The 25656-nt window shown below is 39.3% G+C and overlaps 1 protein-coding gene across 1 annotated transcript in view; it reads left to right on the forward strand.

Annotated features, from left to right (window-relative positions):
• Positions 1 to 25656, forward strand: part of TRPC7 (transient receptor potential cation channel subfamily C member 7) — a 69701-nt gene that overhangs the window by 12303 nt on the left and 31742 nt on the right. Inside the window, exon 2 of the mRNA XM_065643976.1 lies at positions 10880 to 11062. Coding sequence (XP_065500048.1) covers positions 10880 to 11062 — 183 coding nt within the window. The remainder of the gene's footprint in view (positions 1 to 10879; positions 11063 to 25656) is intronic.

Raw genomic sequence — 25656 nt, forward strand, 5'->3', positions numbered from 1 at the left:
AGAGAGTTTTCCTTTCTTACCCACTGAGCATGCAAGACAAAATTAGTCCAGGTATTCAGAGTGGTGCACCTCCTCCATGGGAAGGCAGAGAGGGCTCCTGCTACCTGCAGCTGGCCGCTTTGGAAGGAAAGACGTGTTGGCCGTTTCCATCCTCGTCACTGGATCCTCTGAAAGTACAGAGCTTGTGTGACATTGAGCTTGCCCTTACTAGCACGCTCACCTTTCATCTTAGAGAGTTTTCTCAGAGCACTTAGTGATATAAAATCACACGGTAATATAATTATCAAGAGGGGGTATATGCTAGAGCACCAAAGACAAAGACTTTTTTCCAGAAAGATGAAATAAAATTATTGGTGAGGAAAACAGATGGAAAATGATGCTATTGCAATATCAGCCAAATACAATATTGGTAAGCTTTGTGTTTAATTAGTAACACCAAGTGCCCAAGCGTTCAGCTAATCCCAGCATTGGTTTTTAGGGAATAGTTAGGAGAGAGGCAGTTTATTAGGAGCAAGATGACTGGTTTCCAAAGACTGCTGCTCACTATTCACATTGGGCAAGGATATCTACTGGAACTATAAACGAGCATAATTAGGACTATTGCTCTGAATAGAAAAGTAATACTAGATCAGCAGATGGGAGAATGGAGTCAGGTACATTTATCCAAGGCACTGTAGGGAATTAATATCATAATAATGAATGTAAATGAAGTAATACATTCTGAGGAGCTCAAGTCCAACATTAAAGAGGATGCAGATGGGAAGTGACTTAGTTTATCCCTCATTGTGTTGTTAATTGTTGTTATTGTAGATAATTATAATGAACCCATCCTCACTGTGTCTAGGCAGACTATACACAGGATTGTGGATAAACAGGAATGATATACAAATAATTTTACATTGCCACAAAATGGTGCTAGGTGCTTTAGTGTCTCTAGTTTTTGGCATTTACATGGTAAAAAATGACAATTTCCTGGAATATAATATGTTGCAGAGAACTTTATGTCAGTGCAGCATTGAAATTGCTCATTGCCAAGTGTGTCATTTCATTGTCAGTATCCAAGCCTCGGGATCTGGACTAATTTCAGAACAGAGAAATGTAATGATACAGTTTTAATATTCATATTTCTGCTTAAGAAAGTGCTACAGTATCACTTCTAAGTCTTTTCTTAGAGAGAGGATAATGTCTATCTGATCAAGAGTGCTCAGTGCCAGGACTCTGTAATTGGGATCATATTTTTCTGAAGTGCTCAGTTGCTGCTTGAGTGATGTGGGGATGGGAATTTCATCCCCTCTGGTGCTTGTGACTAGTTTTCCAAGGAGCTGTTTTTGCTGGACATTGAGAAGCTGGCTGTGGTAGTTGGCTGTTTGAGACCTGGAAGACATATGGGCTTTTTTAGTTGTCAATGTAGTTGCATCATGGCTCTCAGTTAAACCAGCAGTCACTTGCAGGTTGGATTTAGAAGGAATCTTTCCTGATATACAGGTGCAGTTTGCAGCCAAAAGTCCCATGGGAGATGGGACTCGTAGCACCTTTGAACATATAAATGTTTTCCTCAAGCAAGCTGAAAGTGCCAGATTTAGTTCAGCTTTAGGGGGAAAATGTAGCTGTGTTAAGCAAACAATTGCTTTACATTTAAATCCATTATTTTCTCCCTATTCTTCCCATCTGGTTTTCAGGTTTCAAGCAGCTGAGCTGCTGAAAAAAGCCACACAGTTGGAGGACAGTAGCTAATGCATTTAGCACAAGGAGACTATTCAGTCGCAAATTGTATAGGGAATGTGGCTCTTCCCCAGTGGAACTTCTAACAGACAGGTCAGGAATGTCATAAACATGGGAAAATGCCAGAGAAAAAAAGTGTGGATGGCATGTAAAATGAAAAGCTTGGCCCAGAGGTAACTTCTGTGCTTTAATAGGTCTAGCACATCAGAACTGCAGATTTGCTGTCCATTGTCTTGTAAGTGCTCTATTGTAAACAGAATGGGTGACGAACAAAAAGAATTTACCCTAACATTACATATGCTTTGTGAAATGCATTTGGGGGTAAAAGAGGAATTCTTTCTGCATGACAGTAAAAGTAAGGTTGAAATAAAGGTTCCGCTAATGCAAGGAGCATTTTCATTTTCAACAATAAGAAAAGCAGTTTCTCAGTGTCGCGTTCCCACACAAGGAGAAAGCCAATATTTGAAAATAATGGAGAGAGATTGGGAGCTTTGCACTGCATCCACATGGGCTTGATTTTACTGCTGAAATTAACAGATCCTAAACTCTTCTTCATCAAGAGAATTACCAGAGTATTATTTTGAAATATGTAGTTTGTATTTAATAAAGAGAAGCTGTTGACAGGACACAGGGAGACAGACGTTCTCCTTCACTGAAGGTGTGTTTCCTGCATTTTACATGCCAAAGCATTTAGTTAATACCTCTGTCCCTGTTAATACCTGTCCTGTTTATGTGACATCCAGGGACTTGACAGTTTATCTTCTGAAAACAGGTGTTTCAGCGTAAACATTCAAATGAGCTTGGGAAAATCTGCAAGAAGGCAAAACCCCCACCTTTTAATTAGTTGAGGAATGAAAAGCATGTGGCTTATTTGTGACATGAGTTTGAAAACCAGCTGAGATGATATGAAAGAGAAGTACCTCAAGTATCAAATGCCATCTTATGCTGAAAAGCTGCTATGCCAACCTTGATATTTAAATACTCTATTTTAAAAAACTTACTGTCAAACAACATAATTTCTGTTCTATATATATTTAAATGACTTCAGAGACTTGGAATAGGGTGATAGTTATACACTGAATAGCACTGGTGTTTCTGCACACACGTGTGCTACGCAGATGCTCAGTAATGGTACTTGTCAGGAAGAAGGTGACATTGTGGGAAAGGAGTAGAAGAGACGGAGATGTTCTTATGGCAAATTCTTAGACCCACATTTAAAAAAAGGTTGTACTCTGTTCAGAGTGAGAACTTTAAATAAGTCAAGTGATCCACTAATTTCAGTGTAGAGAAGAGTTCACACGTACAGGAAACTTTTTAAAAGTTTCAAACAGAAAAAAAATCAATATATGTAATAAAATAATTGAGAGTGAACTGATTCTGAAGTTTCTTGTGCTAGGGAATCTAAAACTTTGGCTAAAAAGTCAGGAATGTTGTTAAATCTCAGTCCTTAGCTTTCTCCTTGGATTTTGTGAATGGATTCCTGGCTTAACTTCCCCAAATAGTCCATCCATTAATTTTAGATTAAAAAAGAAAAAAACCGAAAAAACCCAAAATAAACCCAAAACATTTTAAAGAATTGTTTCAAGGGGATATCAAAGTGAAGTATGTTGCATTTTTCAAAGTTTTTATTGATGGAAAGAGCTTGCAAAATTTATTCTTTGGTTTTGGTCCCACAGAAGTTGTGTTTATCACAAAACCAAATAATTTCCCAGAAGCAATTATTGGTAGATACATAACAACTAGAGTGCAAAAGAGTAGAAACCAAACAGGGAGGTGCAAACCTATCCTTTCTGCTGCTTTTACAGTTCCCACTTTAAAGTTCTTAGAACATTAGTACTGAAGGTTACACGTATGCCTGGAGCTGTGAAAGATGCTATAAAAGTACAGTAACAAATGTTAAGGGCTTTTCTAACTCCACCATAGATCATTAACACCATCTTGGCTAGCTTCTTTAATGATTTGATATATCTCCCAGAGAATAGGTAGAAGTTGAAATCCAAAGTTGAGGGTTTGATTGATTTCTTACTGCTCTATCCTCTTGTTGGAGGATATGCTGTCTCAGAGATCAGCTTCTGTGGTACATATGACGAGATGAATTGCAGCTAGAAAGTTCAACCTATTGAACAGAAAAAAGGCACACAGAAAAATTCTTATGGTAAATTAGTCAGTGCAACTGGCATTGAAATCTCTGTAATGAGGCAAGCGATGTTATTTTCAGGGCTCATTGGAAGCCACACAATGTTTGGTCCTCGGTCAAAGCATATGGCTGTTTTCTGGACTTCTTTGGCCAAAAATAATGTAAACACAGGCAGCACTGTCTGCTTTGTCCTTGGCCTCTTTCATTGGACACATTTCTTGGTGTCTCTGGACAAAACACCCTTTGCCTGGAGGCATTGCCCCTCTGCACCACCATGCTGCAGCCTGGCACTCTTCAGACAGCAAACGCTTGCCACGTTTATCCTGGCTTTGTTTAGAAAGGTCCAAATTGCTTGGGAAGCAAGACAGACACACTTCTGAAATGTCAAACTCTTGTATTTAAACAAGTTGCTTGTATCATGCTTGCTGGGGGTGAAAAAGTCAAGGTCTGGATCATTGAAAAAATGAACCAGCAGCATCTGTTGTGACCTCCAGATATACTTAGCAACATGCATCTGAGTAGGGAAATGTTTTAAATGAACACTTGGCTTTATTTCAGAGACATGCACACTCAATATGACACAGTACACCTAGAGCTCCAAAAAAATCACTGATGTGCTGCCACTTAAGAAGCAAGAGAACATAAACTGACTGGATGTTGTGCTTTCTGGAAAATTAACTGTACAGGCTTGGCATAGTCTATGCATGTAGGCATTTAGTCTGGAAACAATAGAAATGCACTCAGCTGTGTTCAAACATATCAGCAGTTATACGCACCGTCGACAGAGCACTTTGGAAGGAATGTTCAGTGCACTTCAGATGATAACGTGATTACAAGAGCAGGATCAGTGCAGGGCCCTTTCTCAGCATCTTGTCTCATCGCCGTCGCTCCCACAGGCCTTGTGCTTTTTGTCATTCCTAAACATATGGCCAGTCACAGACAGTGTAAATACCCAGAAGGAAATCTGTCCTACAACTTCAAAACTGGCTTGTGCATATTTCATGTGAAATCTAATTGGTAAATATTTATAAGCACTTTGAATATTTGACATGATTGTTTATTTAAAAAATTCATTTCAAATCTAGCATGTAATATCACTGGCTTTCTGCCCCTCTTCTTTCTCTCACCTTTGTTTTCTTCCTACAAACTTTTTAATTTGGGGGAGTTTTCATTTTTACAGAATTACTTTTCTGTTTTCTTTTTTTTCTGCTGCTTCTCTTCAAATCATAAACTAATCTATGCAATATTTCTCTCCATGATATGTGCATGTGTGATGTAGAGTTATATACAAAGAGCCAAGAACTTCAAGGAAACAGAAAGTGAGGCTCTGTGCAACATGCCTACAGCTTCCATTTGCACAGCAAATATAATGCTGCCTAGAAATGCCAGATTTTCTGCTGAATATGCAGCTCCTGCATTGCTCAGAGACAGGAGGTTGGATGCAGCAGATTGTGCTGTGCAGTTTCTGAGAATGCTCTGACAGCACACAGAGGCTTTCTGGTGCTGTGATAGCCCCACTCACAGATGCTGGACATTCATGTCCGTTAGTTCCAGAAGTCTTGGACTGGTGTGGAAGCCCTCAAATTCCAGTGAAGCAGATTTATAAGACAATATACAATGGACAGAACTACTGAAAAATAGTGGCTTTAATACCTAGTTCAACCATCACATGCCTGCTCCTCTTTTCCTCCTTATATTTGGCAAAAAAATATGTGTATTGGTAAGCAGCATTAGGCTACTCTTTTTTTTTTTTTTCTCCTAGAAGAAGTCTGTAAGTTAAATAATTCTGAGCCAGATACGTGGCTATATATTCAAAGGCAAACTCCTCTGTGACAGTAACTTTTCTGATCAGAAGTCTGACCCTGAAGCTTCTTTACAGGCTAACAGAAGAATTAGTTGTATACAGGAGAGCAGTAAAAACAGTGAATCTTGGAATTACCTCTGGTTAGAATATCTAGTGATGGGCTGTGATTTCTGCACTGCTCTTTATGGATGTTATTTGGAAGGAATTATTAGAGTGGATTTAATTAAATTTCCTAAATGCTGATGTATGTAGTGATTTTCATAAACAGTGCACTTCTATAGGTTGTTGGGTAGTTGTGTGTCATGCACCATCCTGTGGGTCTGTAGGCCCATTTCCAGGAACAACTGTGCAGTGAATAATCTACAACAATTATAACCAAAAACCTGCAGGTTGACAAACTCATCCCACTTTGAAATCCCTGAAGCCTGGAAGAAGATTGCTTCAGTGCTTCACTGATACAACTCTTGCAAGTATTTCATCAGCATCAGCACGGCTTAAACATAAACCCAAGTGTGTTCCTGAATGTGTGACTGGGAAGGTAGTTTTTAATTGCATATAAAGTGGTTTAATGCTCTTAGTTTCTGAACTGTTGGCTCCACTGCATTTTCTGGTGAAAGCTCATCTGCACTGAGGGGTTCAGCAAATCTCAGACCTGCTCACTATATGTTGCAACATCAAGGTCAGACTTTGTCCAAAATGCACCTGCAGCGCTCGCATTTCAGAGCTAGGCTCCCATGGTTGACGTTCTTTTTCAATTCTTGACTCTGATTGCTTTTTGAATAGTTTTTTGTCTGTTTGGTTGGGTTGTTTTGTTTTCTTTCATTATCTAGCCAAGATAGGTCCTGGTCTTACTTTTTCTCGTTTCACTTCTTACTCAGACTGCATCCCTCTGACCTGAAACAGCTCTTTTCTGAAGAAAACTGGGTGGTTGTGAACAGATGTGGAGACATGACAGAGTTCATTTAGAACATAATCAACAGATAATAATAGGGTACTCAGAGAAATTGCAGTGAATGACAAGTACCATCAGCCTTTTCAAAACAGCAAAATTAGACATTTTTAACTCCATATGTGCAACAGTGCTAGAAGAAGCAGGAAATGACTAATTTGGAATCCTTTTATTATGTTCTAGTTTTTAAAAAATGATATTGTAACATTCTCAAGCATTATCCTGATGCTTCTCTACTTGCTGTCTCTAAAGGAAATAAAATACTGTTCCATGTGTTATTTGAAGCAGGCTAGCTCTCTTGTGTAATTAGTCATATCCTTCACCTTCCTCCCTGAGGCCTGACGATGTTCAGCTTGTAAGGATGATGCCCTGGCAGCCCTCATGTATGATTTGCAGTTTTCGTTACTGTAAAGATCCATCTGTTTTATGAAACCCATACTCCTCAGACTTGTATAAAGTGATAGCTGATCAGAGCACACAGGAAGGTGTGGGTTGTTGTTATTGCCTGTGTCTGTTTCTGCTGAGAGGACTGAGCTGGATTTCGTGTCTCCAGACATGAGTTTCTGGTTGCGGTGGGAGGCAGGACCTCTGCCTGGCACACCTGCAGCCCACCGCCTGGCCAGGCTTGCAACCAGGGTGGTTCCTCCAGAAACATGTCTAGACAGGGAAGGCCATGAAGTGCCTGGTTTGGGGGTCAAACCCGGCTGGCAGAGGCCATGGGGAATTGAGGCCTGGCCCATTGCACCCCCAAGACACAGCGGCCAGCTGTGCCTGGCAGAGTCACCAGGAGTCTTCAGGGCTCTGATCTTCCAAAACCTTGACGTAACAAAAAATAACTGGAAATGTGTTCTGGTTCTTCTTCACCTCTTCCTCTTGACTCTTCCACCTCTCAGTAACCCTTGCCCTGGGGCTGCAGCCTTCTGTCCTATACAAGAACAAGCCCCACCACTGTCACAGCTCTCCTTTGTGCAGGCTCTGCAGGGTCTCAGGTGCTTCCAAATGTATGAAATCCAGGGAGTTTATACAATATTGGCACGTACACCAATATAGCTTGCATGCCACTTGCAAATCTTGGCTTCCTTGAGTGTTTTACTGTGTCATGACTCGCAATCCAATGTTTTATATGCAGGTAGATCATTTCTGCGTGCATCACCAAAGCTACATGATGCAAGCCAGAGTCAGGAGAAGCTTGGCTGTCAGCATGCTGATAATCTCAGGTTTTAGTAAAGATGCCTTCAGTAACTTGTGCTTGCAAAGGGAGAGACACTGACATTAGGACAGTCACCGAGCGGCTGTGTTCTCACCATCAGACTGAACAGGATTTTCTATGCTGAATATGAGCATTAAGGAAGCCAGAAAAAAGATGACAAATGCTTTTGTAAGAGGGATCATCAGAAGATACAGCAGGTTCAGTGATCATTGAGGCTTGTCTTAACACATGAGCAACATCTCCTGAGAGCAGTAAGCTGCTCTCCTGTCTGGATGAAGACTGGCTGGGAGGCTTTTTTTTTTTTTTTTTTAATACAGCCTATATCTTGGGTAGATTGTGTTGCTGCTTGTGTCTACTTAAAAGCTGGAGTAAATAATTTTGAACAGAAAAATCATTCATAGGCTCTGCAAATGTACAGAACCAGTAAAAATATTAGGCTTGAAGATGTGAATAAGGTTGGATCTTGAAGGAGTTTGCCAGCTGGGAGCCTGCCATTTACATATGCTTTAGAAGTGCTTTACTAGTTGCTAACTAAACTGCTTGCTTTTAAGAAAGCCGAAGAGGGAAAGTAATCGGAGCTAATATATACTAGTTCTTCAGATGATGTGGAAATGATGATGAGAATTACCTAAAATGTGCTGGCTAAGAGATAAACTTGCAAACTCTGCAAACCCTACATAGAGAATGGTATTAAAGCTTAACAGAGTTCTCATCCTTGGTTTTATTTTGGGGTGTGTGTGTTAGTCATTGTTTCTTTGTTGGTTTTTGGTTGGTTGGTTGGTTTTGTTGTTTTTTGGGGAGGGGTTTTGTTTGTTTTTTAAACCTGCTGGGCTAATTAAGTGTCTCCATTACCTATGGCAGCTCAGCATTTCATTCCCAGGCTACATCTATTTTCAGATCTATCTATATTTGCTTCACAAGTCCTGTAGTTACTTCCAGGCTATTTTTGTTTGGGCATCTATTCTCTCAGTGAACAGACAAGCCTTCTATTTATTGAAATTCTTCTTGGTACAGTGAAGATTAAAGCATAGAATTGATTAAAGAGGAGCACTTTGAATCTATAAAGTACAATCTGTCTTTCATTTACATTTCAGACTATACTTCACCCCATATTTGATAACATTCACTCTACAAATCCTGCCTCCACAAAATACTTAGGTACTAGATTTAGATGCAGACGTATGATCATTTTCTTCCTGAACCTTGAGGACATCTTAAATCTCAGTGCACTAAATTGGCACATTTATAGAAGCTCCAGTTTTCTGCAAAGAAACTGGTGCCCCACTTTCTGCAATGGGGCATGAAACTGCTCCACAAGAGATAAACACCTCTTTGCTGTTATGGTCTCCTTTTGATGAAGATTTGAATTTCTTGCTGACCTCTGCTCATGAACACCCCAATTAGAACATGAGGTCCGATTACAGCTCTTGAGGAAGATAGGGGAAACACAGATTTCAAACTTTTTTGGAAGATATAAGAGGATGTAAACACAGAAGCTTCACCTTGCAGAAAGTCTTACCACTAAAACACAGGCTATATCCCAGCTTTCCTCCTCAGCCACTTCTCATGAACACCTACCAGAAATGGCATCTTCCCATTGCTGCGAGAATGGTCAATCCCAGCCCTGAAGGGCTTTCTGATTCCCTGTGACTATTGAATTTTTCTGTGCTCAGTGAAACAGCTCCTCATAGCTCTCAGCATGCAGGACGGCACAGTAAGCAAAGTTGGAATACACCGACATTAGAAGTAACCTCAAATCTGTGCCAAAGTCATTAAACCAACTTAATTAAAAAAAAAAAAAAAATCATTATCAAGAGCATCTCAATTCTGAAGGGGAAAAACCGTCCAAAGAAATTCAACGACCTCTAATAACACTGTATTTTATACTGTGCTCTTCTGCCTAATTAATGAATGTTTGCACAGTGCTTTGAGATCTTTGCCTAACAAGGAAGGCTAATATGTTGCTATGTGTAAATGTTAGAATTAATAATTTAGAAAATATAGGAGTAGAAAAACAGGTTACTCTTATCATTTCATCAAAGCCAGGTTTAACCATCATCTTTTTTTGGTTGCTTGCTTAATTAGATAAGCTGCTGAATTTAATTAACTCATCAAACCTAATTTGAAAAGATCTCTCGAGTCAGTAAGAGCTTGTCTTATACTTATTATTTCTATTTGTTGCATCGAGTCTTTAATATCACCATTTTATTAGGATATTAATGGTAGACTTAATTGTGTTCTAATTTACTGCATTTACTCAGGTGGTGGCATTTTCCTCATTTTTTTGGTATCTGCATGTGAAAATCAATCAGTTTAATTTAGGGCAGTGAAATTGCTCTTCTAGCCCTCTATCAAGTCAGGTACATGCTATCTCTTTTCCCATAAGCGTAATTCGGGTTTGCAAGGTGAAATTATTTCATAGGAAATCATGCTGAGTTTCTGAAGTCCCATTTACTGAAAAAGTGTTATGACAAAAATTATCTTCTGGATGCTCTTTTGGGACTGTTTAACCAAATTGTTAGGTAATACATTTGAAACTGAAATTGGTATTACGACTTTATAATTAATTTGGACACATCTGTGTGTGATGCTCCAGCCTGTCATACTGGACTGAAATTCCTTGAAAGTTACTAAAGAAAGAATTGCTAGCAAAGACTCTAAATGGTAAAATTTGCTGTAAATTCTAAACCATTAGCAGGATCTTTGGCCATTTCTTCACATTCCTTGAAGATTTGTCATAGAGAGAGAGAGAAGAGGTCAAGCAATTGCTTAAAATGAAAATTTCTCTGTAAATTATTCTTCTTCTGTAAAGCACATTCTACTGTAATATTAACTATGTAGCTGATAGAAAGATTACTATTAATTCTGGAGGAGTTAATGTATATTTGTGAAAAGCTAGCTACATCCTTCGTGAAATCAAATGCTTTCTTACAACTCTAGCCAGTAGTTTTGCACCAGTAACTTTGCTCACGATTTTCTCTCTTGCTTTTTTTGTCTGTTTGAGGTGTGCTTTCAAGTGCATAATTAACTAACTCATATTTCTCTGTTTTCCCTTAGAACGACTATCGGAAGCTGTCTATGCAATGCAAGGACTTTGTCGTGGGTGTGCTGGACTTGTGCAGAGACACTGAAGAAGTAGAGGCAATTCTCAACGGAGATGTGAACATCCATCTGTGCCCTGAGCATCACCGGCCAAGTCTGAGCAGGATTAAACTTGCTATTAAATATGAAGTCAAAAAGGTAAGCTATTTTTTTGGTTCCCTGGTGGATACATCTTCACATCTAAATTACGCTTCCTTGATGTCACCTGGAAAATAATAAATGAGAGATTTCAGCGGGACCAGGACTATCCCTAGGATTTTAACATTTTATGGCCTGATTTACATTTTCTTACATGCTTCAATGTGGAGAAGGATATTTTCAAAGGACGTTACAGAAGGTGTAGCATTTATTTTGAAGTTATAGGCTTGAATGTATAGATGACCCAAGGAACTGCCCATAGCGCACGGCGCTTCTTGTGTGGGTCATGACTATGAATCTCTGAAGACTTCAGCAGGAGTGAAAAGTTGTTACTATACCAAACTTAGAATCTTCCGTCCTTCACTTATGATTCACATGAAGTTGAGGGATGAACCTAGCAGATGTTGTGGTATCTTTGGCCACAAACTATAAAAGCAGATAATATAGTCCAGATCTTCAGCATTCCCAAACCATCTGTCTTTCCTCCAAACTAGATCTTCTGCTTAGGCTGAGAAAAGAGCTGGATGCTGCAGCCTAAACTGAAGTCAGCAGACCAAGTCTCCAGTCTCACCTGTGTGCTCTCAAATGCTGCCTGACCTTTTAGCTCAGATCCACATCTTGTGTTAGTCTCCAGAAACACTTGCAACCATCAAAAATGTTATATTTTTCTGTAATGATATAGAAATAACATATAAAAAGTAGCAATTTTGTCGTAAACAAGAACTTTTACTGCAGCGCAATGGAAAGTGGAATTCAAAATTTAAAAAAAAAAAAAATCATTCAGAGTGAGATCGAGACCTCAAAAATCAACTTCTGATAAACTTGGAATTTTTTTGAAAGCATGTGTAAATAGATAAACATTGATACAAATGTTTATCCTATATTCCCAGCTTCCAGTCTCATAAAGCTCAATTCTCTAAGAATTCAGATTTCTAACCAATCTATAAAACAGAAGGAATATACATATTTTAAGGAAAACCATGAAGACTGAATTACTTTTGGAAGTATCTGAAACAAGCATTCAGCTTTGCGAAAGTATGTTCTGTGAATGGAAAATTTGATTCTGGCAAATCCCAGGCCTGGGTGGTCGCAATTAATTGTTCCTACAATATGCATTGATGGAAACTGGGCTCATGCTATGAGATTTGAAGAGTGTTCCAAATTTTCAAGCTAACATCTGCTCTTTTTCCCCTCCCAAACCCACCACCTGCTTCGGTTTACCTCTTGACTGTGCTGCTGTGCTGGCCAGAGAAGGTCTTTTCCTGTTATGAAAGCCATTAATTAAAGCAAATCTTAAAACTATTACATGAAATGAATTGCTTTCGTGCAGGAGCACTTGGTACGGAGCCAAATATTTCCTCCTAGGATATCGTGTCTCTGCATTGTTCTGTCACCAAAACTGAGGATAACATTTCGGTTCACTCTTATTTAGATGCCTTTCAACAAGCTGGATCAAGTTTATTTATTGAAGCTGTTGCTTTAGTAACAGGAGGCCAAACTTGCTGTGGTGCTCTTTCAGAAAACGAACTCCTCTAAAAGACACTGACAGCACATAATCAAGGAGTAGCCCTCAGTGACTCATGGTCTGAAAATTATCTTTAAGTTGGCCAGAACATCAAGCCTTTTTAATGTATGAAGCCTTCTGCACTATTTTGTGTGTTTATTCTTCTAAATATTTGTGTCATCCTTTAGATACCAAGACCATTAACCAGAGCTGAATTGCTGTTAGTTATTGTGCTTTTTTGAGTCCATTCATCCTAGCTTAGTCGGTTGCAGGGGAGGATTTCCTCCATTTCTTACATTTTATACGTATTACTTCATAATGCATGAATGCTGACCCAAAGTGTCTGTGGCAGGTCATATACAGTTGATCTTTTTCTGTATAAATATCTTCCTGTGCCCAGGAAAGCTGAGTACCCTTTCTGGATCACAGCAACCTGTTGCTCACTGATGGTAACTGTTTAATTACAGAGCATAAACATGAGCATTTGTCAGCCTCATGTTGACTCTCAGGTTAGCACTTTTCAGAATATTCTTTTCAGTAGACCATATATGTCTATGTGTAAGATGAGGATTTAACTGCTAACTGGAAAGTAAGCTAGTTTCATTTGTGGGAGGCAGAGACACATTCAGATAAATGGCTTTGGTTATTGGCAGTGACTTATGATAATAGACTGATATTTATCACACTGGCTGAACAAAGAGATTCTGTTATGGTAACACAGTAATGATTTCCTTAAGAGGCAATAGATTTCAGGTACAAGTTTTTTATCCAGATGAGAGGTGTTTAGGCTTATGTATACAAACCCTGTGCTTCGAAATCTATTTTCATTTTAATAAAATACTATCATAGAGAGGGGTGAGATGGAGGGTGAAGCACTTTAGATATTTAATAAATCAATTCTTGGGCAGATTCTGTAAATTTCAAGGCACTTTTTCAAAGCTGATGCAATGACTTGCGGGCATACGCGAGATCACGTTTGGCGGTCCAAGTGTGAAAGGCAGACGAGGCAGGTGCCCAAAGTGACTTCCCACCCACAGCACCCAAAAGCCCATCACTTGGTCTGACAGTGCTCCCTGCCCAGGCCAAGTCCAAGTGCTGAGACATGGGTGGCTCTAACTCACCCAGAAACAGCTCCAGCGATGCGGAGACCTTTCCAGCTTTTTAACTGCACTCTAGAACTGGAATAATGCACAAATAGTTGTGTTTGCCACTTCTTTTTGTCCTGGAAGTTTAGTTGGCAGGGTAGGAATAATGAAGGGACTACAGCTGTGCCTTCCACCTCTGCTACCAGAACCTCCCCACCTTTATCATTAGCATCAGTGTTCAGATGTTTGATTTTGTATTATCGGCAAGCTCTAGATGAACCAAAGAAATAAAGGCGTGCTTCCTTGAATGAGTATGGAGCTCCTAAAGTATTTTATACTGGTTCTTCTCCATAAACTGCAAGAGGAATCTTAGACAAGACAGTTTCAGGGACTTCATAATGGTCTGAGAAAACAAAAAAACAAAACAAAACTGGTGTTAGTTTTTATGTCATTTTGTTTTGGTTTTTAATTAAGTTAGTATTCAGATTAAATATTTGCATTTGCATCTGAAATTTTAGGAAATATTTGATTTTTAAAAAAAAATATCAAGTTCTGTCATTAGCTTCTTAATACACGCTTCCATATTAGTAATTTAAGTGCCTGCGGTAGGCTTTTTTGATGAAAATTTGCAGAGAACAATTTATACTGTGTTCTACACAGTAAATCTGCAACTGGTACCTACAACAGGATTTTGCCCAGGCCGTAAATGATCTTTCTCTGCACTTTTTCATTTGTGCTTCCCATTAGGATTCTCTGTTACTTTGCCCCTTCGCTACTCCAAAAAAGCAGTTCAACTGAAAGGCCACTAAGGCCACTGCTTCGTTGATCACTACCTTTTTTTCTAATTTACAAAACTGGGGATGAATCTTGGAAAGTCATTCAAGAATGCATCAAAAGTTGTAGACTTCACTTGCCTGTCTCTCTTTTTTTTTTTCCCTTTTTATTTTTTCTTTTTTTTTTCCTTCTTTTTTCCTTTTTTTTTTTTTTCCTGCAAAGCGTGCTGCTAGCACATACGAGATGCTGGTGAAAAAGCAAGTTTAAAGCTCTAATATAATTGAAGATTAGAGAAGGTCGTATAGAAGGTCACTGAAGAATTAAGAAACTCTGCTTGTACATATTTCGCAGCAAGGAGAAAGCTAAAATTACAGTAGTTTACAAAGTGGTCTTTAAAAACACCTTATTACTATAATTCTCTACCCTTCCTGAAAGAACTAAATAATCACTCTGTACCCTAGGATTCTTGGAAAACTGTACTCAAATGTCCTCCATTCAAGTTTTCCAGAGTAATTTCTCACCTCAAATTAACCATCTTAATGATTCACAATTCCTCGAAAATTATTACAGTAGGAACAGTTTGTCAAGAGCAAAACAAACAATTTGCAAACATTTGAGCATTTACCAAGTCCTGGATGCCTTCCAAGAAATGGACTTTTAGCCCTTGTTATGGGATGGTTGCAAATTTACTATTGTCTCCCCTGATATTATTTAGCTGTGGTTCACATTTGCATATTCGAGTCAAGAACTGATTTCTTTCTTCTCCAGATGTGTAGGGTCTTGGGCAAAGGGAGGAGAAAGGTTGGGTGCAGGAAGAGCATCAGAGCACCCTGCTGATGCTGGAGCGAGGCTGTTCAGGGAGTTTCTTCAGAGATTGTAGGAGAGTGCAGGGGAATCATCACAGTGTGAGAACAAACACTGTGGTGGAGTCCAGCAGCTACTCATGGAAATGGCAAAATTAAAAGTAGCATTAAGGCGAAACAGGAATTATTTAGGTTGGGTGTTTCTCATGGATTGTAACCAAAAGTGGCTTGAGTCACTGAATTGGAGTTCTGGTCCCAAGAAAATAAAATTCATTTTGAGCTTCTTGAGCCAAAGATACTCTCAGCTGGTTTTTGTGCAGGCTCACAACATCTAAGTGTTCTTGATTGAAATTTGCAGAATATTTTTTTTTCTTTTTCTTGAAATATTTAAGTAATTTTGTTTTATATCAGATACTGGAAATAGAGGGATAGTACAAGTTTTCCCTGTGTGTGAACTCATTTCTAATTAATCCAGGGTGTGATTTCTAGCTGTGACAGGCATAGGTACAGGGTCTGGGACAACTCTGTCTTGGATTCTTCCTTTGGACGACCAACAGCGAGAAAATGCAAGTTTTGATGTACCACAACAAAACTATTTACTGGTGTATATTTGCTTTACATTTTTGTCTGTGCTGCTATGCTCCGTATTGTCACCCTCTAATGCTAGCAGGGGGCTTATATGTCAACATTTACCGTTAGATCTAAAGCTGTTGCTTCTCTGTGGGAGGTGACATTCATTCTCCTTCTTTCACAATGTCAGAATTACAGTTGCTGTATTCTCTCAATTGCAAATGTTGAGTGTCCACCTTTGTTTTCTCAGCAGCTCAGTTCATAGCTATCACAAAGGCAGGGCACCTTTCTCTTTCACGAGTTTTAATTTAATTAACAGTAAGACATACAAATTGGGTTTGAAAAAAAAATTAATAAGAATTAAACAGAACACCAGATGGCTGTGTAAATCCTATTTAATAGAGAGCTGGAACAGGAACTTTTCTCATAACTATATTATTAATAATTAACATATGGAGGATGCTCCGGACAGAATACTCATGGCTGCATTAGATTATAATTTTTCACTGCATTCGTCACACAACTCAGGCGCTCAAGGGCATGAGAAGTCCCAGCTCTCGTCATCTGCTGCAACAACCTGTGCTCCCCATTCATTTGCTCGGAGGATGTGGTTTTACCCTGTACAATAGCTCATGCATGAAATGCCTTCCAGGGTGCTTCTCACCATTGAATGGGGCTCCAGCTGCAGCATTTCCACCCCTAATGGGAGCTAGAGAGGTTAGTCCCTGGATGGGCCAAAGAACCAGCCCTGCTCCTGCTGAGGAGACAGCTCTGCCCCTCAAAATGTGCAGTAGCAGACACTGCCCCGAACACAGGCTGGGGCAGAGCTCAGCTAACACACCCCGAGGAAGGTTAAGTGGAAAAGCTTGGTGTTTGCAAGAGAAGCGTGAGAAAATAAGCTGGAGAACAGAGGGCAGGAGAAGACAAGAAGTTGTGAATCTCCTCCCTTTGGAGAGCAAGGAGTATATCTATGCCACATGCCATGTGGTTAGCTATGGCTCTGCAAGCTCTCTGTGCTCTCAGTTTGCAGCTATTCTGCAAATTCCTGCAAATTCCAGCAATGCCATGCCCTGGGGAGGGACCGCTGTAGAGGTTGCACTGGGACACACCACCCACCGCCTCACACACAATCTGTGCAGGAGCCTTTGCTGGAAAACTACATTTCAGTAACCCAACTGAAATGTTTGAGTTCCGCAGCTTTCAGAGCTGTCTAGATCACAAAAAGTCTCTCTTGTGGCTGTTTGTCCTTCTTTGGAACAAAACTAAGTTTAGGAATTTCCCATGAGCACTGATCTTTCTGTACCCCAGTGGTTGTAGCATGCACAGATATGGTTTGAAGCAGGACAGGGTTATGTTTCACCATCTAAACACGAAGGCTCAAGGAGGTGAACTCCTCAAGAAAAAAGGCTTTCAGGATGTTGGCTTTTGGGTTTTGTTTCTGTAATCCGTGGTTAATTTTTTTCTGCTCTTTAGTTTCAGGAATATTTAACTGAGTTTGGTGGAATCATTGATGGCTTGGACTGTGGTGGCGGGATGAAAGGTGTCTCTTCCGTCCATTGCTGGAGAGCCAGTTGATACTGTACAAATGTAGTTTAATTTCTGTGTAAACAGTGTAAACTCTGTGGTCCATATATTATCCATATAATTTTTCTTTTGCATTTTTAATTGCATATTACAGACATTTTGTCAGAGATTGGAAAGGAAAGGAATTACTTCTCTTCCTCACAGAAAGTGTTTCTATGTCTCTAAGTATTTCATTAGCAAGGTTCCTTCCTCCCACTAAAATCTGTAGTTCTGGTGATTTCCTTCTGCCCAGATGTTTTAATTTCTTTTCCAAGATGAATCTAATTTTGCTGTTTCCTGCCCATACATCCATCCTTTCAAGGCTTGAATGAATCATTTCTCCATCCTGAGTGGTGTTTGTAATATTCCCAATTTACAGTAATATGCAGACTTCATTATTTTCATTTGCAAAGTGCCACAGGGTCTTAGATGTCCATCAAGACACTGACAAGAGAGCAGAAGAACATATCAAATCCATTGCATGGATGCCCGTCACAGATGAAAGGACTTAAAATTACCTTTATTAATAATAACATTCTCTTAGAGCAATTAATATGTCCTACTATAAGACTGACCTTAGTTGCCTTCAATTTTTACTTCAGCTATTCTCTCTGTAGGCAGCTGACCTGCTAATGTGCATTTTGGGTGGAAAGTCAGATGGGGTTGAGTACAACCGTTCAAAAAAAATAACAACATTCAGTATTTCAAGTTACTGGTGTTCAAATTTGGATATCTGCATGGGTACTGACTCAGGGTGCAGCTCTCCTACATGGGGTTCTTGTCAGACACCTGTAGATGTCTACATTAGAGTACATTTTTGGGACTCGATATGTCATGGTGAGAGTCCCATCCTATGAGGGAGTATTTCTACCCACCAGCTCTGCTGGCGGTGAAGCCATCTATAGAAGAGGCCTCTGAGTTTGAGCACCAGCCCAGCCTTTCCTCACCACACAGCCAAAGGGAAAATAGTCTACTGATTCTCCTGGGGGAGGAAGAGGCTATAGCATTTTAAATTTCTCCTTCTGTGCCCACTGTGGTTATTTTTTTATAGATATCAAAGGGAGCTTTTTTTGTGTTATATTTTCAGGTGAATGATTAAATAATAAGGATTTCCACATGGTTCTGCTCATGGAATGTTAGAGGCTTGGACTTCCAATTCATTTGCTTTTTGTCAGATAAATAATTCAGTGATAAGATTTATTCATACATGTAAAAAGAGAAGACAGACATTAGCAACAAATCTCTTCAGAAACCATGCAGCTCACTAGAATATGAAACTGAAGTTTGCTCAAGAGCCAATCGCCTTGTTTACTATGCTATAGGAGAATGCTGAGCACAAAAAAGAGCCTCTATCCTTGTCCCAGAGAAGTAAAATTGTAAAGAAACTTTAGGTAGAACAAGGTTTAAATTGAACCAATTTAAGAATTTGTGTGAACTCTACATTTTCTAATTATACACCTCCAATATATCAGACTTAATTTTACATAACATGAATTGAAAATGTAACAGAGCAACAAAAAATCCCCCTCCATTCCCTCCACTACTAAGAGGATTATTAATTTTGTGTTTTCGCTCAGCAACGGAGAGCATTTCTGCCAATAGGTGAATTGCATTTGAAATGGTCCTGGCAGTTTTATTCATCCCATTACTTTTGTTTTCTATTAGACTAATTTGTTTTTATTTTGTTTTATTTTGTGCCTGCTCACCATTCTGATGCCTGATCAAATTGTATTTCCATCCACACTGCTTATTCTGATGGGACCACACCATCTCCTTACAGAGCTGTACCACACGGGTGGTTTGGGGCAATTACACAGGAATTGGGACACTGGGATGACCTTCACTGTCTTGGTTCTGTCTTCTCATCACCCTGCAAAGTGACGCCTTGATCCTGTTAATGTTCTCACAGATTCAGCAGGGAGCAGAAGAGCTATCCCAAACAACACGCTTGCTTTTATAGGGCAGACTGAGTCACAGGAAAGAGATGTGGTTGTAAATTGTAGCTATGATAAGGTTTTCAGTGTTCAAAATCAGATTTTAGATAACTCAGGCCAACCAGCAAGTGGATCCAGATACTGGATTTCCATAAAATTGGGGAATATGTGAGTGTCTTTGGATTTGGTGCAAGCAAGTATTTCCCCACTGCCAAATGGCTCTAATATGAAAGATACTTTGGTTCAGAAACGTGTACGTGAAAGATTTTACAAAAGGTATAATTTATTATTAAAACCATAATAAGTACTTCTGGGTTTATGCCTTAGAAGTAACTCAGAGACTGAGGCTGCACAATTTTGTTTAGTTTTGTTTTTTCTTCCCCTAATAATTACAGCTAATCTGGGTTCTACCTACAAATACAAACCTTTTGCCTTTGCTACCAGGTTTATAAAGGCTGACGTTAGACTCCGGATATCAGGTCTGAATATTCAGCATGACTGTCACAAAACTCATCTACAGGATGAGCAAGAACCTCATGAATATGTGTGTGATGCCATTAGACAGTCAAATGAGCCCCAGGGATGGGGGAAATCTGCAGAAATCCCCAGGGCAGGAACGTTTCCTTGATTCATGTTATCTATGTGTGTCTGCAGCAACACAAATATCATGTAGTGTTTATTTTTATGCAATGGTCAAATAATATTGAAAGGAGTCTTGAACAGTCAAATTTTCTTTCACCTAAGTTGAACGGGGTTCCATGAAATTACTTTTTTTTGCCTCTGATTGAAGGAATTTGGACCTGCTGATTTATTCTCCTTTGTAAGGTTACTCTGGTGCAAAGCGTTTTAAAAACTGGGCCTGTAGCCATGGATAGAATTTAACTATAATTATACCAGGTCTATTTTGTGAAAAGGTCAGAGTCTCAAAACATGGATATTTGGATTGGAACTTCACTTATTATTTTTAATTCATAAATAGTAGGGCAAGTAGTTTTCTCTTTCTTTCTGAGACTTTCTACAGTTTTATGTGCACCCCTTATCAGGCACAACAGCAAACAGTGAGCCACATTCCAGCTATATTTACTCTCTGATAACCTCATTTGTCATAGTTTAATGGCACAAGAACTTGCTAAAGGCAACTTTTTTTTCCTCATTCCGGATCATGAAATAAAAGTATTATATCCCATCTGCTTCTGTTAAGGTCTCTCAGAATAGTTTCTTCAAAACAAAGGGCCCTTTGTTCACTTGGAGGATCACAGAACAGAGTACAAGGTGAAGATAAGAACAGTAATACGCATATATTGGCCTTTTCCTATACTTTGTATTTCCTAGCAAGCTTCAGTAATTTCCACTGAGCTTTGCCATCTCCTGTTCTGCATCAGGTGAAACAATTCTATAAGTAGAAGGGTCTTTTATGGGATCAAAAAACTGTTCTGACATATTTTTCAATTTTTTCAAGTTTTTGTTTTGTTTTTCAAAAAAAAGTATGTTTTGATTCAAGCAAATTATTTTATTTAGATTCTTTGTTTGGGTTTTGAGACTTAAAAATACTTAAAATATCAAAGGAATCTTCAAAAATGAGAAGTGGTTTGAAAGCAAAGTAGTTATGTTTCCGTTTAATATTTTCATTGCCTTTTTCTTCTGTCTTGTGCATGTGGGCATGTTTTTACCCTTTAATTCATCTGAACCTCTTTGGTGAAATGGCAGTATAGCTTTTATCCTTCGGGGCACAGCAGTAATATCCTGCTTCCACATTTCCCTAAGTTTCTTCCACCTTTGTCAATGTTGGCTGGTACTCCCAATGTATCTTCAGCAACCCACTAAAAAGGGATAATTTCATATCTCCTTTGAAGATTTCACTGGCAGAAACGCGACATTGGTTTTGCCCAAGCGCAGCACCCACCGCTGCACAGCAAATTCCAGCCCACCTTCCCAACCAGGGCTGGCTTTGGTCCTGCTGGAAACACCCGCCCAGAGACCTCAGTTCTGCCTATGTTTGTCCATGAGGTGTGTCATTAGGTCTTCTTAATCATACTTAGGTACTTTCATCTTTACAGAGGACAAATGTGTGATTCAGATGCCGCTATGGATGGCTCCTTGCAGAAGCGCTGCTCATATGCTACTTGGAGACACCCCCGGCAAAATGGGAGAAGCCACACGTACAATCCCTTTAACCCCCCCTGCATTTTCCCATGTAATTCAGCAGCACGGGGTGACAATTGACTCAAAAATGTCATTAAAACAGTTTCAGCCTTTTCACTAGGATCTCCGGCATTTGAAGCATTATGCACCCAAACAGGGGTTCCTGCAAGCAGGTGCTGCATCTTATTAATAAAATGTGTTAATCAATATAGGCTTGCAGAAGCAGTGAGCTACATCAAAAGACAAATGTTTAATAATGAACCCTGAAAGGTTGTTCAAAGGGCACGTGCACAGCTACATGATGGAAAGAAAAATGGCTCATCCCTGCCCCGCCAGTGTCTCTTGACATTACCAACGTTCTCCTGAAAATATATTTATGTAGCTCCTTTTCTAGCTCTCACTCACTGATTACACACACTGCTGCTCATCTGAATTGCAGCTTTTGTTTGCTGAGGTTTGACAGTGTTATAAGGATTACAGCAAAGGGACAGGCTGGAAAGGACCCAACGGGAGTATCTCTGTGAAAGCAGGGAAGTTAAAGTCACAAGTTTGCGTCGTTAGTTCTGACATGCAAGTTTTTAAAGCGTTTTTCACTGGTTTACTGATAAGATTTTCCTTCCTACCTCAGCCTCTCGTTATTTTGTGTAGGGTGCATTAGCAAAGCAAGATGATCCTGTCTGAGTGGTTATTTTGCCTTGATGGTAGATTTCTGCACTCACAAGAGAATTAGAATTATTTCAGTAATAAAAAGGATACTGGTTTTTTTCTGCATGATTAATTCCAGCCCTCTGAGGCTGACCTCTGCCTTTTACCTGTCTTGCAGTAAGTGTCCTTATTTCTGTTGAGACCATTTTTCTGTCCAAGATAGATTTTTTTCTTTGATTTTTTTTTTTTCCCCTGTTTAATATCTGTGCATTGTCTGATACTCTAAGGAAATTCTTGGATTTTTTTCACCTGGCTATAGCTTATCTTTTATGTGCCACGGGATAAGAGAGATGCCCTTCAGGTAGGGACCATGGGGTGTTTTGCACAGAGGATTTAAACAGTGCTTAACCACTGACAACTTAGGCATCCACAGTGCTAATGCTGAACAGCACCAGTAACCAGGGTGCTCATCACAGACTCTTTCTCTGTCTGATATAACAGAAACTAAATAATGAAAGTCTCTCTATTAGTGTTTTCTGTCAGAAGTAACTTTCTATACAGTTATAGAACTATAAAGGTACTTTATTGTATGTATAGTGGAACTCATGCATTTTTGAACAAGTATACTAAGGAAAAAAATCTCACTCTGTCATGAGAGCTGTAAAGTGTTTTCCCACAATGCACATGCATGATAAGCTACAAGGAAGAGCTGTCATACATCAAATTAGACAGCAATGTGGAAAAGTTGTTGTTCAACATGGTATCCACAGTAGTCTTTAAAACATTCTCTTTATTTCTATGTGTAAAACAATTCACTTGGGCGCTTTGAATTACCACTGAAGGTTTTGAAAGATTTTTTCCATATTCTGGGCAAATATTCATCTCATTTATTTAATTCTCTGTAGCACAGAACAGTGGCTTCCGGAGGTGTTAATGCTTTCCTGTGTCTTTTGGTGGCTCTCAAAAGTGCCACTTTAGCAGCTTTGTTATTTGACCTGCCTCTTCAGATTGATGTCTGATTTTTTAAAAAATTTTTGTTAGCCTTTTTTAACTTATTAAAAAAGTGTGCAACTGATAGGCCGGAAGGAAGTGCAATTTTCTTCCTAAATCACAGAGGTATATGCATGGTATAAGGAAAACCCACAGCCATTTACTGGGGTCCCTGTGCCGTGGGACCAGAAAAGCTGCCGCTGCGGTTTCCGAATGCAGAAGCATCACAAAGCATTTTGCTTGAGCTCCCAGATTCTGATGCATTTACCTTTATCAGCTTGGAAAGGGGTCACTCTGAATGAGATAAAGCACTTAATGCTTTTAAATAGCTCTTTTTGGACCCACACAACCCCCTCCACTGCCAGTGCTTCCATTTCAATTAGCGATATCTTGCCCTTCTGCACAGCCCCAGCCACACCAATCTGCTTGTAACACCTTCTGCCTTTCTCTTCTTCTGGGATGCAGCACAGGAGCAGCCACATTTGCCCATAAAAGCCTTCCAGCCTCCTTTTCCAGCAGTGAAGAAAAGGGAAATAACATCTAATCAGAACTTTGAGAACACATTGCAACGTTTAGGCCTCTGAAATGGAATATGCCACACCACCATTTTTCATTACACTTTGAAGTATTCTGCCTTGAAGCTTTTATCTCAAACTCCGTTCTCTTCTGTGTCTACAACACTAAGCAAAACATTAGCGTAATCTTTAACTTGGTGTCGGTGCCCATTCCCAGAGAAGAAAGTTAAATGGTTCTGTAACATCTCTGACGAGACCTAAGACCAATTACTGAAATTTTGGTAGAGAGAGGGTTGGCGTTGTCCAAGGGTCGCTGTGTATTTCATTAATATCTCATGGAGCAAACATGATGAAAAACTGTGCTGCTTGCTGTAAGCAAATAACAGATCAAAACTCATTCACGCTCTTAATTTTCTTATCCTGATCTTATTTTTCCCTCATTTTTGTAATAATCAGAGTAAGGTGAACACCATCAATGCTCTATGGTATGCTGCCAATCTTTATTGCCTTAAACAAAATAAGTTGTTCCAATGAACTGGGTTTTATGGCAATTCCTTCTCAATTTTCCTATATTTGCAGTTTTATTGTAGCTGTTCCCAGACTGAGTGAAACAATGAACAGATTAAAATGTCTGATGAAGTCTCTGAAATGCCAACCAGCGAAAGTCTTTGACAGTCTCATTGCCAAGGACAACTGAATTTCTTTGTCTGAACCAATTCCCATAATGTGGTGAACAAATACAAGAGCAGGAGGAGGCCTGGCTGTTGCTTTTGCCCTTCATCTCAGAAGTCTGCAAATCTACCAGTGTAATTTTCCTTTCCACGAGTTGCTACAATTGCTGTCGAATTCATCATATCTGAAAGTAAAATTTACAAAAGGATTCAATTCTCTGTCTAGCTTCCTTCTATTTCATCCTTCTGTCCCTTTGCCACAAAGATAATAAGCCCTGGCAACATTAGCACAAACGTAAACACTGAGCATTAGGAAATCCCTCCTTGCAATACTGCTGTCATCACCTTAAGCCTAAACTTGAAATGCTCAGAATGACTAGGATTGACAATTTATAGATTATCTTTTTTGAAAGCAGCATAAAAGCAAGCTTATTAAAATGTTAATATTTCCAGGAAAAAAACTATAAATACAAAAGAGGTTAAAAGTACTAATCAAAGCTCTTCACTGTGATTGATTTATTCAGTGGAAGGGGTAAAGTCTTATTTTCTATTTTTCCTTTTTGAGAAATGCAGTCCCCAAAGCCTAATTCATCTGAAGAAACACAGTTTAAATAGCTGCTAATGTGCTGTTAAAGAAGAAAATGCACTATTCCACAGCAATCCTAATTACTGTGCAACTGTATTTCATTCTGCCCTAGCAATAAACTAATCATTGAAACTCACAGTAACGGCTTTGTTATTATGCAAACATCTAGAAGAGTCCATTAAATTCCCGATTTGACCGTCATTTCATAGACAGTGAAGATGAAAGAACAGTTTGAGTTTTCTCTACTTTTCAGTCCCAGTAGAACTCCAGATGACAGCCAGAATTCCCCCAGCTGCTGAAGCTGAAGCAGGGACACAGGGCAGCTGCCAGATGTGGTCCATGTCCACCCTGCCAGGCCGGGGCCACCACAGCCACCAAAACCCCCAGTACCCTCTGCTTTCCTCCTCTTTACCCTCTCCATCCTCCCCCTTGCCTCCAGAAAGTTCAGCTTTTTGTAACAGTGGAGGGTTTTCCATTTCCCTCCTAAGAATATTTATTCAGCCACAGAACTAATAAATGAAACACTCAGTTCTGCTAATGCAATCAGCTACATTAGCAACGTATTTATTTTTCATCTTTTCTTTCAGTTATTTTACCTTTTAATTATCTTCCTTTGTGATTAAAGATAGTCACATGCTAAATTCAATCACCCTGAAGAACAATATGAAATAAAGAAGTTTAAGCTTTTATTATAAATCTCTTCTGTGGGATCCAGTGGTGCTGTAATTTTACCATTAAGAATTTGCCCTTTTCAGTTGTCTGCTGCTCACCTTTTTTTTTTTCCTCTGAACAATAAACTGAAGAAGAGTCTC

The sequence above is a fragment of the Caloenas nicobarica genome, chromosome 13, assembly GCF_036013445.1.
Source record: "Caloenas nicobarica isolate bCalNic1 chromosome 13, bCalNic1.hap1, whole genome shotgun sequence".
Lineage (NCBI taxonomy): Eukaryota > Metazoa > Chordata > Aves > Columbiformes > Columbidae > Caloenas > Caloenas nicobarica.